This window comes from Giraffa tippelskirchi, chromosome 8 (genome assembly GCF_054371585.1).
Source record: "Giraffa tippelskirchi isolate mGirTip1 chromosome 8, T2T-mGirTip1v1.2.pri, whole genome shotgun sequence".
Lineage (NCBI taxonomy): Eukaryota > Metazoa > Chordata > Mammalia > Artiodactyla > Giraffidae > Giraffa > Giraffa tippelskirchi.
Window position 1 is genome coordinate 125,663,488 of NC_137282.1, and position 16,602 is coordinate 125,680,089.

The 16,602-nt window shown below is 46.2% G+C and overlaps 1 protein-coding gene across 9 annotated transcripts in view; it reads left to right on the plus strand.

Annotated features, from left to right (window-relative positions):
- The window catches only part of ANKS1A (ankyrin repeat and sterile alpha motif domain containing 1A), a 174,553-nt gene that overhangs the window by 84,508 nt on the left and 73,443 nt on the right, over window positions 1–16,602 (plus strand). For 7 of the 9 annotated variants that reach the window (XM_081520082.1, XM_081520076.1, XM_081520080.1 and 4 more), the window contains 7 exons: window positions 2,143–2,439; window positions 3,211–3,286; window positions 3,564–3,665; window positions 3,765–3,866; window positions 5,246–5,442; window positions 8,926–9,018; window positions 13,816–13,936. In XM_081520082.1, the coding sequence (XP_081376208.1) occupies window positions 2,236–2,439; window positions 3,211–3,286; window positions 3,564–3,665; window positions 3,765–3,866; window positions 5,246–5,442; window positions 8,926–9,018; window positions 13,816–13,936 (895 nt within the window). In that variant the 5' untranslated portion in view covers window positions 2,143–2,235. The remainder of the gene's footprint in view (window positions 1–2,142; window positions 2,440–3,210; window positions 3,287–3,563; window positions 3,666–3,764; window positions 3,867–5,245; window positions 5,443–8,925; window positions 9,019–13,815; window positions 13,937–16,602) is intronic. The other 2 variants (XM_081520078.1, XM_081520081.1) reach the window with 1 other exon arrangement.

A 16,602-nucleotide genomic window follows, 5' to 3' on the forward strand; every position in this document is an offset into this window, starting at 1 on the left:
TCTGAAAATAAACTGCAGAGTTGTGGTTAGGTCATTTTTAACATAGAAGGCAAGACAGTTTGCCTGGTCGGGATCAAGACTGTGCCTTAGTGAGACAGCTTTGTGGTAGCTGCTTTAGTTCTTCAGAAACCCAGAGAACACTTTTTTTCCCCTCTGCCAGATAGTTCAGTGTTTTATGGTTCTTCAGGCCCTAATGACATACTTTTTACAGATTATTCTGGTTGTTGAGAGACAACTTGGATATAAAAGAGACAGCAGTGTCTACTTTAGAGTAAACGAGTTTTTCTGGACTGGAGTTTTAATAAGAATAAGCTGAGTTTTTTGGCCCTTGCTGTCATGCTAATCTTGAGATATAAAACACGGAGACTTCTTCAGGTTGCAGCTCTGCCCCAGGATCCCTGTACAGGAAGCTCCTGTGAGTTTTCATTGCTGTAGCTGTCTTTGCTTCTCGTTAGCAAGTGAAGTGACAGCTCTAAGTTTTATTCATGCCATAGCCTAATAGGAAATGGGCGCATGGGTGGCCTGAATGCTGTGTTTGACACAGGAGCCCCAAGGATTTACCTCTGGCCCAGCATTTCTCCTGCTCTCTAGACTTCTGGGTTGGCATGGGATTGGCCCCTTGGATGCAGCTGTATCACAGGAGACCATCGCTGACTGGCTGTGTTCTGTGGCCAGAGAAGCCTTGCCTGTACCTTCTCAGCGGCCGCTCTCCTAGAGCTGTGCTGGAGCTCGGGGCTGCTCCCTGTGTTTATCTGTGTGCATTTATCTTTGCATGTGGCTCCTGCTACCACCCTTTCTGTCCTTGTTTCATTTTAAAAAATTTCTTTGCTGTCATTCTGGCTTTTGGGGGCCCTGCTCCTAGTAGCTCTGGATCTTTCTGATACACTTGGTGTAGCTGGAAAAAATGATGCAGTCAAATGCCAGATCAAAAGTAGATGGAATTGCATGTATGTTTGGGTAACTCTTAGTTTATTACTTGGAATATATTAATAGATTTAAAGCTATTGTGGAAACATTTAATTTTTACCTTTTGACCACTGAAAGGTGCATAATATTGATCTGAAGGACACACACCCCTGGAAGCTTTGTTTCCCCCAAATGGCAGAAGTCTCCTGGATAAATTCAGGAATCTCAAAATCCTGTGAGAGAATTATCATTTTCGTTCATGCCTCTAAAAAAGGAGAGGTCATGGAAATTTCTCTCTATCTACTCTAGTTATACATTGTCAATAGTAGTAAAAGAAAGAGCAATGGTTAACATTTTGCTTCTGGTGGTTGATAAAGCACAAACTTGTCCTGTTTTATCTCAGGTTCTGCCTTTAGTCTGAAACAAAATTGGCATCAGAGGACCATGGGGCTGTAAATTTGAATTAATGGCAGTGTTCCAATCTTGAATATTTTGCACCTCTCACACAAAATATTCCAGTGTCTTATTGTATCTTTCTTACCTAAGAAATCCATCCCTGCACAGCTGCAGATCCTGCATGCGGTGGTTGGGGCAGAATTCTGGAGCAGGCTCAGGGCAGCCTTCGGGTCTTACATTTCCCTGAGACTGCGCTCAGGCACCTCCGTCCCTTGGCAGTGGCTGTTGGCTGATATGTTGAAAGTGATCTTGGGTGCTCTGCTACTTTCATTGTTGGCCGATTGATTTGCATGTAAGAAGCTACGCAGATGACAAGCTCTTTCCAAAAAGCTTGTGTGTGAGGCAATGGATGGTCAACAGATCCAAAATCAGGACCATGGGGTTGGCTCAATAGAAATTGTAAAACCAGTCGAAGTTTAAAATGAGTCAATGGCAGTGATATCATGGGCGTTCATTTGTGCCAGGGTTGCTCCCCACGGCATGCCGTGCTCCCAAGGATGGCCCTCCATGCCATCTGGAGACACGTCCACGTGGCATAGAGGAGACTGCAAAGGCTAAGGAGCCGATTGCTCCCCTCTGGCAGTAACTGAGGCTGATCAGAGCAGTTGGCCTTGCTGGCAGCAGAGTCTGTCTGGACTCTGACGTAGTTCTACTAGTCCCCAAGTATTGCTGCTATTTTTCTCATTTAGATTTCAGTGGTTTTACATGTAATGATCGCAGTGTGTGCCCGTCTGCTTGCTGGTCGCCTCTCTGATGGTCCCCCGCCTGTTGACTCTTTAGAACAACGACAATGAGACGGCCCTGCACTGCGCAGCGCAGTACGGCCACACAGAGGTGGTGAAGGTCCTCCTAGAGGAGCTGACCGACCCCACCATGCGCAACAACAAGTTCGAGACGCCTCTGGACCTGGCCGCACTCTACGGGAGGCTGGAGGTGGTGAAGATGCTCCTCAACGCACACCCTAACCTCCTGAGCTGCAACACTAAGAAGCACACGCCTCTGCACCTGGCAGCGAGGAACGGCCACAAAGCCGTGGTGCAGGTCCTCCTGGATGCCGGCATGGACAGCAGCTACCAGGTAGCAGGGCGGGTGGCCCTCTCAGGCCCGGGGACCTAGTCATGTCGGACAAGGCACGAGCTCCGTGCTGCCGGGCTGTGTTCCTGTTTAGCACGGTGCACATCACCTTGTCAGATGCTTCCAGCTGCTGACTCATTGTAACACGAAACTTTAGAGACAAACTCTTCCAGTGAGTCTGTTATTTTTCGTTTCTTTTCAGGGGTAATACGTGGCATTATACCCTGAAAAGATGTGCTTACGGACGCTCTCTTGAAATTAGAAAGCTTTCATTATCTTCTTCTGCCTGTGTTCCTGCTGCCACCATTTGCACCTCCAAAGTCCCGTCATCTTAGTGTTGCCACCAGGACACAGCATTCCCCTTTGCTGGCAGCTTTCTCCCTCGGACAGCCATTCCTTAGGCTTGGCAGCCACCAGACCACAATGGAAGTTATGGCATTTTCACCCCCTTGTCTTTTTCTTCTCATCATTCCTTCCCCCCAGGAAGGTGGGGTTTTGAGGAATGTCACCTGTGCGTGGCTCTGAGGGTGACTGTGCAGTGATTCGTGTGTGGCCTCCTGGTGGCGCATCACACACCCTCCACCAAGTGTGGGCCACGATTGTGGTTTTGGAATCCAGACCCGAAAAGTGGGAAAGATAATGACAGAGAACTTTGTGTGGTTTTTTTTATTTTCCCGTCCCTTCTCGTCTGTGTCCCGTTTGTCGTGTGAAGCCACGCCAAACCTGAGTCACTGTCTGATGACATCCTGCTCTGCGCTCTCGTTTGCTTTCCAGACGGAGAAGGGCAGTGCTTTGCATGAGGCTGCTTTGTTTGGCAAGACCGATGTGGTGCAGATCCTGCTGGCTGCAGGTGAGAGGTTGGCAGCGCTCTTGTCTACACAGCATGCCCGCGTGGGGATCCCTCCCCCCGAGGATCTCCAGAGGGGAATTTTTGCCGGTTGCCTTTGAACCCAATGTTTATGTCTCCATTGGTTGATTGCAAATGTATGAATTGTTCTTGAATAGCTGGATAAAATGGCTTTGGATGAAAATGTTTGATTGTGCCTCTTGGGAGCATTAGGTGTCCTGGAGTTTGACCCTCGCTTGAAAATCCTCACTCCCCTGGTCCACCTGGTGTGCCTTTCTAGGAATTGATGTCAACATAAAGGATAACCGTGGACTGACTGCACTGGACACCGTCCGGGAGCTGCCGTCTCAGAAGAGCCAGCAGATAGCGGCACTTATTGAAGGTATGGGTCCATCTTCCTGCCTGGCCGACCAGAGGACCAGCTGGGTGAACCAAGACATTGGTATTTGGTACAGCTTTTTTTTTTTGTCTTTCCATGTAGATCACATGACTGGAAAAAGAAGTGCAAAAGAGGTAGATAAAACCCTTACACCCCAGCCACCCCTCATCTCCAACCTGGACTCGATATCCCAGAAGCCTCAGGGTGAGTCACCCTTCTCTGCCTGCAGGGGGTTCTCAGCTTGAAAAGGTTGAATATTGAATGTTCTTTGGCAGAATGGAAGAAGCTTCATTTAAATTATAATTTGGGGTTGAGAGTATTTAATAAGTTCATATTCAAATTCATTTTTTTCCAGCTACTGTATGAAGCTTTCTTGGGCAAAGCTTAGGGCTTAACTATGGATGTCTTCTTTCATACTTTATTCTCTACTTTTAAAATTGGCTCCGTGAGAGCTGTCCTGGGATGTGTGACAAACAGGATGATCTCAGGATGAACTCAAATCTCAGTGAAACCCCCCCCCCCCCCGCAACATACACTGTAGTGCCTTGAATATAGCTGGCCCACAGTAAATATTTAATGAGTGTCATCTGGTTGGTAGTTATATATATGGCAGGTTTTAGTAATGTATCATTTGTCCAACAAATGTGGTCTGGGTGCTAGCATGGGCAGTCCAGCCTCTCCGTCATTAGCCAGGATCCACCTCTTCAGATTGATCGAGCAGCCCTTTTGGATCCTAGGTCCAATGGATGAGAAAGACAGAACACGGGCTGACACCTCCCCCAGATGCGAATCACAATGGGGAAGGCCAGAGAAACAGAGCAAAGCCACATACTAAAAAAGGAAAGAGATTTTTCAGAGGACTGCAGAGATACAAGGGCTCAAGGCTTCCCAGCCTGTCTTTACTGTGGAGTCCCTGTTCCCCTCCCTGGTCACATTTTTTTTCTTGACCTCATAATCTGCTGGTAATGGGATTAGTAGTTCACTAAGCTCTTAGCTTTCAAGGATTTTACAGTTACAGTTTTGACTCTTTGCAAGTGACCCAGAGATCCCCCGTCTATAACCAGATCCCTGGTTACTTTGCAGACAGAGTCACACATTTGGATCCCAGGCACCCTGAGGTTTGTAGTTACCTGGCAAGTGAGTTTCACAGCCACATAGCATCGCCATCTCAGAGAGACTGCACCATCCTCTGTCTTGCTTGAGCATGTGGAGGTTCTTGTTAAGAACTTAAAGGAATTACTGAAGTTTTTTCAGTGGTACTTTGCTATATTTTCTGGTTTAAGTTCATGCTGTCATGATATTGAGGTATTTTGGAATTCATAACCGTCTTGGGAGATGTCCTTCATTGATGTCAAATGTTGCATATTGAACTAGAGAAAATTTGTTCAGTTCTCAGAGTATATAGTGCAGGTGAAACTCTGTATTTAGTCTTGTCCATGGAGAGAGCCATGACTTATTTTCCTGCTCTGGGTTAATGCTGGTCAAGTTCAGGTGACCAGAGGGGCTTTGGCTTGTTGCCGTGGTGGGAAGTCGAGACTGTGCCCTCCTCTCACCGATTCTCTGGCCTTCCCACCCCTCTTTAGGTGACCTGGAGAAAGCAGTGACTGAACTGATCATCGATTTTAACACCCACACGGAAGAGGAGGGTCCCTATGAGGCGCTGTACAACGCTGTCTCCTGCCAGTCCTTGGACAGCACGGCCAGCGGACGCTCGTCCGACCGGGACTCTGTGAGCAGGGAGGCTGAGGCGGCCGGAGGGAAAGCTGCTGGAGTGAGGCCTGTATGTGGCCGGGGCTCCGTTGTCACCTCTGCTCTGCTGGGGAGTGGGGGAAGGGAAGTGTGGCCCCAGTGCCAGCTGCGTCTCAGAGACCTAGTCCGCCTCCCCCTGTTCTCCTGGGGGCTCCCCCTCTGCCTTGCTCCCTCTTGCTTAGTGTGGTCTAACTATGCAGATCATGTTGAGGTATAATTTTAGTTTTCAGTTTCAGTATAACCCGTTGGCATCTTTCTGTTACTCAGTTGTCCTTAGAGCAAATTGAAGCATTTTATTTGTGTTAGGCTCAGTGCTGCTTCTGTGTTTGGGGTCTTTGCTGTGTATTGTTTGTATGTATTGTCTTTGCTGTGTATTGTTTGTATGTATTGTCTTTGCTGTGTATTGATGAAAGAGCTCACTAAATAACTTCCTCTCTGCCCTGAGTACATGTTGACCTTCCATTTGCCCTTGAAAAGTTATCCACTTGGATTTGGACAGAGTCTGTGTTTAGCAGGGTCGTAGCAAGGCTTAAGCAGATGCGGATATGCATTCTCATTTTTCCCATAGTTATAACCCTCCAGGCTTTGAAATGGTGGAAGGAGGACAACTCTGAATTTTTCCCTCAAAAGGTCAACCTTCCCATCTGACTGGCTCTTTCTCTAGTACTTGCTTCTCTTTCTAGCCTTGAACATTGTTCTTCAGACTCCTTACCCTCGCTGTCTCTCCTGGCGCTTTACTGTGAGTCTAGGCCTGAATCAGTGGTCCCATGGCCCTTCCTCCCTGCACTGGCAGCACCGCAGTTTGAGGTTTTGAGCATTGTGCTTCTCATAAACAGGCATTGCTCTAACAGGATTCCAGTGATAGTCCCACCTTGGGCCATATTTTCAGGTGTATATTACAGCTTCCTGTTGGAGAGGCTGGCCCTTCCCTTTGGTGAAAATCTGGCTTATGACCATTTTGATGATCCTTTGGCTGCCTGGTGATCCTCGGACTTTTCATCAGTGCCCTGGGAATGGCCAGATGGTTTTGGTGTTCTCTTTTGTTAGACTTCTGGCCCTGCCCTGTCCCAGCATTTCCGTATGGATTTTGGAGAGGCCTGCCGACCTTGTGGCAGCATCTTCAGAGTGGGTGTTATCAGGGAGTGTGATAAACTTTTTGTCGGTGGTGAAAGCAAGCATGTATGCCAAGCACCACTGGCACAGTGCTTCTGCAGACAGAGATAGTGTTTTTTTTGTTTGTTTTCTCACTCCTTTCACTGTTAGGTACAAATAGGCCAGTCCAACCTGCAGAGGAAGACGCTGCCATCTGTGGTACTTACCGGTGATGCCCATTAGAGGGAGCTGGAGGCTTTGCAAGAAGAACACAGCGTTGCTGAAGTCTGCTTTGAATGACCAAGTTCCTGTGGGCTTAGCCACTGACTTCCATGGGCTCTTTGTTCATCCCACTCTAGGACTCTAGCCTCCTGTGGTCCTGGCTGAGTAGAAACTGATGCATCTTGGGGTGCTTGCTTTGCCAGTTTTACTTGAGGATGTTGTGGCTGTGCTGCCTTCCTGGCCCTTGATGATTAACAGTGGCCAAAGGACTGTTCCCCATCTTGTAAACACAGCGGATAGTTATGTATGAGACAGCTTTGTAGTCCCAGGCCCCTTGGCCAAAGTTTTCATGGTAGAAAAGAGAGACTCATGCTTTTCTTTCCTTCCAGGGTCCCTGGTGATCACCACTTCCATAGAAACCTTTCATACTGTTCTTTCTAGGTTTCTCTCACCTTGAAAAGGCATCTAGGATGAGTCATTTTTATTATGCTTAATTCTGATTTTCCTCAGTCACTGTGTCCTTTGGTTGGAAAACTAGTGAGATTATGGGCCTGCTCCATTTGCCGTCCCCCTCCTTACAAGGTGTCACTGGGACCAGATTTGTCCCTGTACTTCTGGAGCAATAAGGGTGGGGAAAGTGGACTTGGTGGGAAATTCAACCTAAATAGCTTTACTTGGCTTGACCACATTGAAGTTGTGGCCCCTGAGCACCCATCTGGTGGCAGGGACTGTGGGAATGACCAGATTATCAAGCTATAATACCAGCCAGTAAAGTGTGTTTAACAGGGGGATCACGGATGCAGAGTGCTAACTAATGTGGTGGCTCCTAAAACAGGAGAAGTGTCTTTGCTTGCAGGTTTCTTGGAGGCTGTCACTTAATTCAACATTCACCTCCACTGAGATATTTAGAAATACTCTTGTTCTAGCAACACAGTGAGCTAACCTACAAGCCAAGGAAGGGGCCTGCAGGCCAGCTCCCTTCCCTGTAGGAACATGAGCTCTCAGGCATGAACAGGACTTTGGGATATGAAGATGCTGAGAGTCCAGCAGGGACAATGGCAGAACTCTCTTTGGCTTTCTTTCACCACAGACCGTTCTGTGTGTTCCTGAAACTGTCTACCATGATCTTGATAATCCCCTCTTCAGTGAGCTTCTTGCTTGAGGGTAGAGATTGGTGAACTGAGGCCCACAGACAGCTGTCTGTATTTGTGAATAAAGTTGTATTTGGAACATAACCACACCCACTTATTTACATATCCTCTATGGCTGCTTAGATGTCCCCGTGGCAGAGCTGACCGCAAAGCCTAAAATATTTACTGTGTAGCCCTTTAAGAAAAAGCTGGCCAACCCCTGTGAGGGCAGGTAACTGACAACTCTTCCTTTTTTTAAATGGGCTGAGATGAAATAGGATTTTCATATGCTAATGATACATAATAGTACTCACTGAAGGAAGTGATCAAGGATAAGAGACCAGTTCTGAGCTCTGCTAATAGGAATAGCTGTTAAGTTTGATGGCTCAGATGGTGAAGAATATGCCTATAATGCAGGAGACCTGGGTTTGAACCCTGGAGTAGGAAGATCCCCTGGAGAAAAGAATGCGACCCTCTCCAGTATTCTTGCCTGGAGAATTCCATGGACAGAGGAGCCTGGTGGGCTACAGTCCATGTGGTTGCAGAGAGTCAGACACGACTGAGCGACTAGCACTTTCACTTTGAGCAGGAACTAATGTTTTTGCCCTAGATTGCTTTCCTCATTATTTCCGTAATAACTTTGGTTTGTTAGAACTCTGACAAGTTGGTTCTTTTGATTTACTGTTTCCTTTTCTCTAGCAGATTGGAAGTTGAGCCACTGGTTTTCCTATATGGAGTTTGTGTATTGGTATCATGAAAGACATTTTCTGATTAGGCAGTTGTGTGTTTTTAGCGCTGATATTTCTCAGTGTGGCCAAGGATATGACAGACGTGTTTGTAATGTCTGCTATAAAAATCAAAAAACAAAGTAATGCTAATTGAATTGTGTGTGTGTGTGTGTGTGTGTGTAGAGTTCTCCATCTGTTCAGATACTAAACCTTGAGTTTAGTCTGTCAGGGGAATTCGGTACATTATTCTTTTTTATTCCCAAAGGCTAAGATAAGAGTAAACCAAAAAAGTTAGGTTCTTGAAAAAAGAGATAGTAAAATACTTATTTTTCTTTTCTACAGAGGGAACGTCCTCCGCCTCCAGCAAAACCACCACCTGATGAAGAGGAAGAAGACCACATAGATAAGAAGTATTTTCCCTTGACAGCTTCTGAGGTAGAGGGTTGAGGGTTTATTCCCATCACTGAAATATGATTTTTTGCTAAGTGCATCCATTGTGTGCTTAAAGAAGACTTTGCTATCTCATTTTCTTTTCACCTCTTTGGATTAGTAGATTTCTGTTGTGTGTATCAGTAATCCAGAACAAGACCTTTCAAACTCACCCAAAAGTACTAAGCAAGGAATTTGACTAGGGCTGCCTAGCAGGCAGGACATTTATTGATCTACCATGCCACATGGAAAGCCAAACATGCACATTTTCTCCTGGCTCCATCAGGCTAAACAGTCTCTCTTTTGGCTTCTGTACCTGTGTTGTCTTTTCATACAAAGTGTAGCATATGCCCCCTAATCACTGTTTTCTACACTGGGTCGGTCAGATTAGCAAGCTTTTTTTTAAAAAAATTATTTATTTTTGACTGCACTGGATCTTTGTTGCTGTGCGCAGGCCTTCTCCAGTTGCAGCAAGCAGGGACTACCCTCTAGTTGCAGTGGGCATGCTTCTCTTTGTAGTGATGTCTCTTGTTTCAGAGCACGGATTCTAGGCGCATGGGCTTCAGTAGTAGTGGCTCATGGCTCTAGAGCACAGGCTCAGTTGCCTGTGGCATGTGAGATCATCCCAGACCAGGGATTGAACCCGTGTCCCATGCATTGGCAGGCGGATTCTTTACCACTGAGCCACCAAGGTAGGCCCAGAGTAGCAAGCTTTGCTTCTGACCCAAAGGTCTTATTTCTGTTTTTCCATTTTCCCTCTTCATTTCACATGAAGAATCTTATACCAGGGCAAACATGGAAAATGTCATGAAAACTCAACTAGAGGAGAAATAGGAGTCAGGGGATAGGTAAGGGACATCAAAGGACGCTATTTGAAAAGAATAGTTCACTTTTTAAACCAAGAAATGTTGTCATGGGCAAATAGTTCAATCTTCTAAATTAGGTATATGAAGAAAATCATATTTTCTTTAATCTTGCATCTTCCTAATGCTCCTTTAACACTTCCCACCATTCAGAGAATACATTTATTGTTTATTCAAAATATTATATAATTTCAATAGTGTTTTGTAGCTCATTCAATGCCCTATTATTCTTTAACTTAAAAATCAGCTAACACAAATTAATCAATTAAATCTCATTACTTAGTTGCCAGAAGTCAGAGTTAACTTTTTTTACTGCCATGGACCATCCAGTGAGACAGGTTCTTTTATTTAATATAAACAGCTGTAGCCATAAGGATGACTTCAGTTTAACAATTTGTATAAATACAAGGAAATCCTTTTAAGAATGTAAAAGTCAGTGTTGGAGGTAGGGGCTGATTTCCATGCTAGGTACAAATTCTGTCCTTATTTTTTTCTATCCCTTAATTACAAAATACTTATTATTATGTCTCAATTAAGGGGTCTCTAGAATTACAGGCTCTAGGCCAGCAGATGCACGTGCACGTAGTCAGTCCCTGCATGTTTTTATGTAGAGATTTGCTTTGTTACTCCCTGTTTACAAGGAGAAACCTAGCAATAACAGAGCATCTCCAGTCAGGGCTGGGTCCCTGTAAATGCCTTGTGCCGCCTCCTTAATAAGGACTTGGAGTAAGATTTCTGATGTCCAAGGATAAGGGGAAGACTCAAACAAATACTGGATGACCAGCACTTTCTCTTCTCCGAGGACTTTCTAGGGCATACAGTTTGGCAATTATACTGTATCAAGAAGTAGGAGGAGGAGAAATCTCCCTACAACTCTCCTGAATTGGAGACTGTGTCTGAGATACATATTCCAATAGCCTGGAATTCTGGATCAGTTGGACCACCATAGTCAACATTTGGAAGACCCTGAGAACCCTGGCTTTGCTTCCGAAGCAATGATTATAAGTACACGAATACAGAGATGATGTGGTCTGGGTCATTGCCCTTTTAATGATCCAGACAGATTCTGTTCACTGTAGTTTGACTGGATAGATCTTCTCCAAAAGTGGACTTAAAAAAAAAAATTTGGACTCTAGCCTTCACCACCTTCACTTCTTACACACTCAAACCTTATACCCCAAACCTCATGTCGTGCGAGGCGAGCACCCTGCCCTGGTGTTTGTTTCCCATTCCTGAGGTGTCAGATGACCCACGGAAGCCTGTAGGAGAAACTGAGTGTGCCTGGCTCCAGGAAAGCTGATCAGAGTGACGACCAGATCATGAAACTGCCTTAAAAAAAATCAAACATATACACACACTTGTATTCAGCTATTCAGATGTTTTCACCCCACCAAATGGGCTGCCAACTGCACTGGACTGACCGGTGTTTTCTCTCTGCTTAGACGTGCTGAACGTCCATGGGACACTGCAGCTGTTGTGATATCTCTTCCCAGAAAGCTGCCCACACCCTGGTGGGCCATCCCATGGTCACAGTTAGGTGGCGACCTGTAGTTGCTTTTCTCTGCAGCAAAAATGTCACTCTTCATAGAGCAGAGAATGCGTTTTTGTTTTTTGTGGGGTTTTTTTGTTGTTGTTGTTTTTGATTTATTGCAAGCCCTGGAAGAAAGGGGAAAAAAAGATTAAGGAGTAATTTAGTAAAAAGCGGAATCCTTTCTGTTGAAAATCAGTTACTGCCTTATTCTCTGTGACACAGGGCTTCTTGAGTGGAAACTGGGAAGACTTGCAGAAAAGCAGTTTATTGGTTTTTCATGAGATTCCCATAGCTGGCAGAGGCCAGGACCAAGAGGAAAAGATCACCCTATGATTGTGTGGGTCTGAGCAGGGGACCCTCATTAGACATCTGAAGTGGGGAGAGGATTCTGAATTGAGTGGAGAAACCATACTTCCCAGAAAAAAATAGAGGCCAACTCAGTCCAGAATCTGGAGGCAGGGTGAATTTTTTGGCCCTGGCTCTGCTGGAAGCTTTCTGTGTAACCTTGAGCAGGTCCCTGGACCTCTCTGGGAACTGGGCTTTCTTATTTCCTGAAGGAATGAGCTGGAACCAAGTGCTCCCTAGCTGTGGCTGGAATGGTTCGGATCCCTCCAGCTCTGCCATTGCTGGCTCTCTGCTTCCGGTTGTCCTGCACAGGAGCCAGGCAGGGAGTGGATGCAGGTCCAGGGGTCTGATTTTCCAGATGGAAGTCATCAGCCCTGTCCTGCTTGGGAAGAAAGGATATTATAGGCTGGGCACCCAGGCTGTCAAATACCTCGCAGAGAAGACTGGGGCTGTATGAGAGAACACTCTGGGTGCAGAACACTCACAGAATCAGATTTCCAGGGCTCTGCCTAATTGATGGCCCTGGGTGTATAAAGTTGCAGAACACAAATGCCTGTCTGTGAAGCCTGTGGTGTTAAGTTGATGCTGTCTGAACTGCTTCATGGCCCTTCTTTGTTCCCTTAATTGTGTTCTTATGACGAGGCAAAGGGAATAAGTAATATAGGCAAATGGCTCCTTGTATTGAAGTAGTTTTTAGCTGTCAGGCGGCCCTCAGTAAGTGGAGGTCCCTGCTGCGCTCAGCAGAATTTTGGAGAAACCGTCACTGTCTTTGGAGTGGCACCCTTGTTAGCAGACAGGAGCTACAGTCTCTCCTTGAGTCTGAAGCTGCTAGAATCTGTTATCTCATTAGGCTGTAACGCTGTGAGCTGTGCCTCCAAGAAGCCAAATCCTGATGAATCACAAACGTGATTTGTTTCCAGTGAGCCGTGGGACATGTCAATAAAGAAGGAGGTTTCTGGGTGCGCCAGAATGCCTCACGTGTAGGGTCCCCTTGTTTGTGAGGTGGACTCATGAACCCCTCTCACCTCCTCCTTCATGATATATCCCTTGTTCCAGCCAAACTCCTCAATCAGAGGTTTTGTGCTTTGGTTTGCTTTCATAATAGCCAGTGTTATATTTAATTTGCCTGTGAAACACGTTGGATTCTTAGGACCGATGAGCCAGAATTATCCTCTATAGCAAGTATCTCCATCCTCTCTCTTGGTGTGACTGTAGCATGAACCGTCGTGTTTCTGGCTTGTGTCGAGACGCTTGGCTCCTCCAGTACCGTGACGGGCTGTGGCCACAGGCCCCCAGCTGCCTCAAGCCGGTTGGCAGATATCGGGGCCAGCTCTGGCCAGTCATTTCATTAGAGACACTTGGCTGCCTGGATTAGGGGTTTCTCAGGAGACAGAGCTGCTTTTTCTTCACTGAAATTCATCCTTGCCTCTCTTCGGAACAGAGATTGGTAGAATTGATTTAGATTGTGTTCTCCTAAGTGTGGTAGGAAGCTAGCTTTGGGAAAATCCTCATCTATAACCCTGGGGCCTATGAAGAAGGGCTCACAGAAATAGAAGATTTACAGACAGCTTTGTTCCTAGTAAATGTATGTCAGTCAGGGTTAGTTAGAAATCATTTTGATCCCCTCTTGAGAAGAGGGGAAGGATTCCAGCCTTTGGGGTACTGTGTGAATGTATTAAATATTAGAAAAGAAACACGGAGAGAGAAGGTCTTATGATGCATGGTGACTGAAAACCACTCGGGAGGTGTTATCCACAGAAAAGAGATCACACAGAGAGGGGCGAGGCGGGGGAGGGGAGGATCTTGGATTTTATTTATGGCATCTTGAAGGATGAAATGAGGGAAGAAAAGGGAAGTGTTTTAATCAAAGGCCATTGAGATTTGAGGCCCAGATGTGTAGCCAGGAGAGTGGTTGTAATTCCCTGTGACGCTTGACTTATATACCTTCTCTTCCCCTCCTCTCTTCCTCTCTGAAGAAAAAGGAGCCGATAAACTCAAATTTGTTTGACATAACCTGTCTGGGTGTTAGCCCCTCACCTGAGAAGTACGTGCTTTCTCTCTCAGGTCTTGGCCATGAGACCCTGGATTCAGGGGAGCGCAGCCAAGGAGGAGGATGAACACCCTTATGAGCTCCTGCTGACAGCAGAGACGAAGAAGCTGGTGTCTGTGGATGGAAAGACAAAAGGTAGAGCCCCCACCCCCTCTCCTGGCAGAAACCGCTCCAAAAGGGCAGAAAGAGATGATGGTGTTCCTCTAGCTGGGGGAGTTGGGTCTCAGGGCATTCTGGGTGGTGGGTGTATTATGGCCTTTCATTTTCAATGCCCCGGGCTAGAGTGGACTTGTCACCTTTGAGCACGTGAAGCAAGGAAAAGGTCAGGTCAGACTAGGTGAGTGCTGAGGGAGGGGAGGCTGGCAGCCTTGTGGCCGAGATTGATTTGGGGTCTCAAATCACAAACCCTCAAGTTCCTGCAGTGGAAAAACAAGCCCAACAAGTCATTCCCCTTGGGTTCAGGCTGACGGCACAGACTCCGCTTAGGCTGACGGCACAGACTCCGCTTTGAGGCCTGACCTCAGAGTGAGCCACTCCTGGGGAGGGGCCCGGGATTGGCTGCCACCCGGTAACTGGAGTGCTCAGTTGCCTTGGCCTACTTTTGTCGCCTCTGCGAAATCCAGCTTCCTCTGTGAGGGGTGAGGGCTGCAGGACTGACAACCGGCCAGGCGGTGTGCTTGCCATCCCCACCAGGGTGAGTGTGCCCCACTGGAGCATTTGTGACGGCCTCTGTCTCCTAAGGAAGAACAAGAAGGGGGGTGCAGTTCCCACTGCAGGTGAAGGCACCCCCGCGGCCTCTCCCAGCTCCCTGTGGCCCGCCAGCCTCGGTCCCTTCACAGGTGCTGTTAGGCCTCCTTCCATCCTCTGACAGCCAAGGGTGCAGGTAAGAGCGGGGGATGCAGTGGTGTCTTTGAAAGGACCCTCTACAAGGGCTGTCAGGGTCGCGGTGGCTAAGAGAATGTGTGTGGATGTGTCTGATACTGCAGACCTTATTTTTAACAGTCCTGTGTAAAAGGTTTCTCCTTAAGTGCGTAAAGTTTGTGGTTATTTTCATAGTAGTTTTGTTTTGATTTGTTTTTATGGTTTCCATTTGGAGCTTTTTTTAAAAAAAAAAGGTTATTCAGAAACAGTCAAATTCAGCTTTTTTGTATACAGTTTTGTGAGTTTTGGCAAATACAGTTGTTTGACTGCTGCACCACAATTAAGATAAAGCACGGTTTCCTCACCAGAAGGTTCTTCTGTGGGGTCAGTCCTGCCCCTCCTTTACAGTCTCGGCTCCAGTGTCTGTCCCTATGATTTTTGCCTTTTCCAGAACATTGTATAAATGGAGTCTTGTAGTGCATACCTACAAAAGGTTCCCAGACCCAGTTTGTGTGTGTGTGTGTGTGTGTGTGTGTAAGCATGTAGGCTTCCCCACACCAATAAGCAATTCTCCAATGTCACTGGGGTCTCTGAGACTCCAGCTTGATTCTGACACTGTCTACCCAGGGGTAGAATCAGATTCCACCATAAAGGGCTCAGTCCCATGAGACTGCCCTCCACTTCCGATGCCCATCATAAGCCCAGGTCTGTGCATCTGACCAACCGGCTACACATTGGAGGCTCCAAAGACCCCCTCCAACTCAGAATGCTAGTTCCAAGTCCGGGTTGTTACCTGGACTTCTGAATGACTGGCTATAAATCAAAGAGTAAACGCCTCAGGCCTCACAGAACTAAGGAAAACCCATATACTCACCAGATTACCAATTTATCATAAAAGGATGTTAAAGGACACAAAGCAGCAGCCACATGAAGGGATATGCGGGGCAGGGCCCCGGTGAGCAGAGCTTCTGTCCTCCTCAAGCTTGGGGCCTGGCCTGGCGGCAGGCAGAAGTGTTCTGGTTTCCCTAGCATGGAAGCTGTTGGCAAAAGTGGGACCGATCGAAAAGCTGTCTTTTTTGGATTTAATGGAGGCTTCATTTAATGGAGACTGGCAGGCCCAGTCATGATTAACTGAATCATCCTCCAATGGCATTGATTCAACCTCAGACCCCTTCTCCCTTCCTCAGGAAATCAGGGGATGGGACCAAACGTTCAACCCTCTAAACACCTGATTGGTTCCCCTGGCAACCCTCCCCCACCCTGGGATAGGATCCAGAAGTCACCTTCATTAATATCTTAATCAGAAAATTCCTTTTGTTTTGGGAGATATGAGCCAGGAACTATGAATAAAGGCCAAATACAGCTGAGAAATATACTTTGGTCATCTGAATGACCAAATATATATTTCCTATAAATCACAATATTCTAGTACCCTTCCGAGTCTGGCCCTTTTACTTACCATAATTCATTGGGACTCATCCTTGTTGTTGCATGTATTAGTAATCTGTTCCTTTTCATTTCTGAAATGAAATGAATGGATGTACCACAATTTATCCATTCTCTAGTTGAGGGCCATTTAAGTCATTTTCAGTCTTTGGCAGTTGCAAACAAAGCTACTGTAAACATTTGCATACAGGCATTTCTGTGAACATAGTTTTCATTTCTCTGAGATAAACACTAGAAATGAAGCTGCTGGTTCTTTATAAATATATGCTTAAGTTTATAAGGAAATGCCAAACCATTTTCCAGAATGGTTCTACCATTTTACGTCCCATCAGAGTTACAATTGCTGTGTATGTTCCCTGACATTTAATATTGTCAGTTTTTAGAAATTTTAGCCGTTCAGATAGGTATGTAGTGATATTTCACTCTGGTTTTAATTTACATTTCCCTAATGACTAATGGTATTGAACATCTATTAATGAGATTCTTTGGCATCC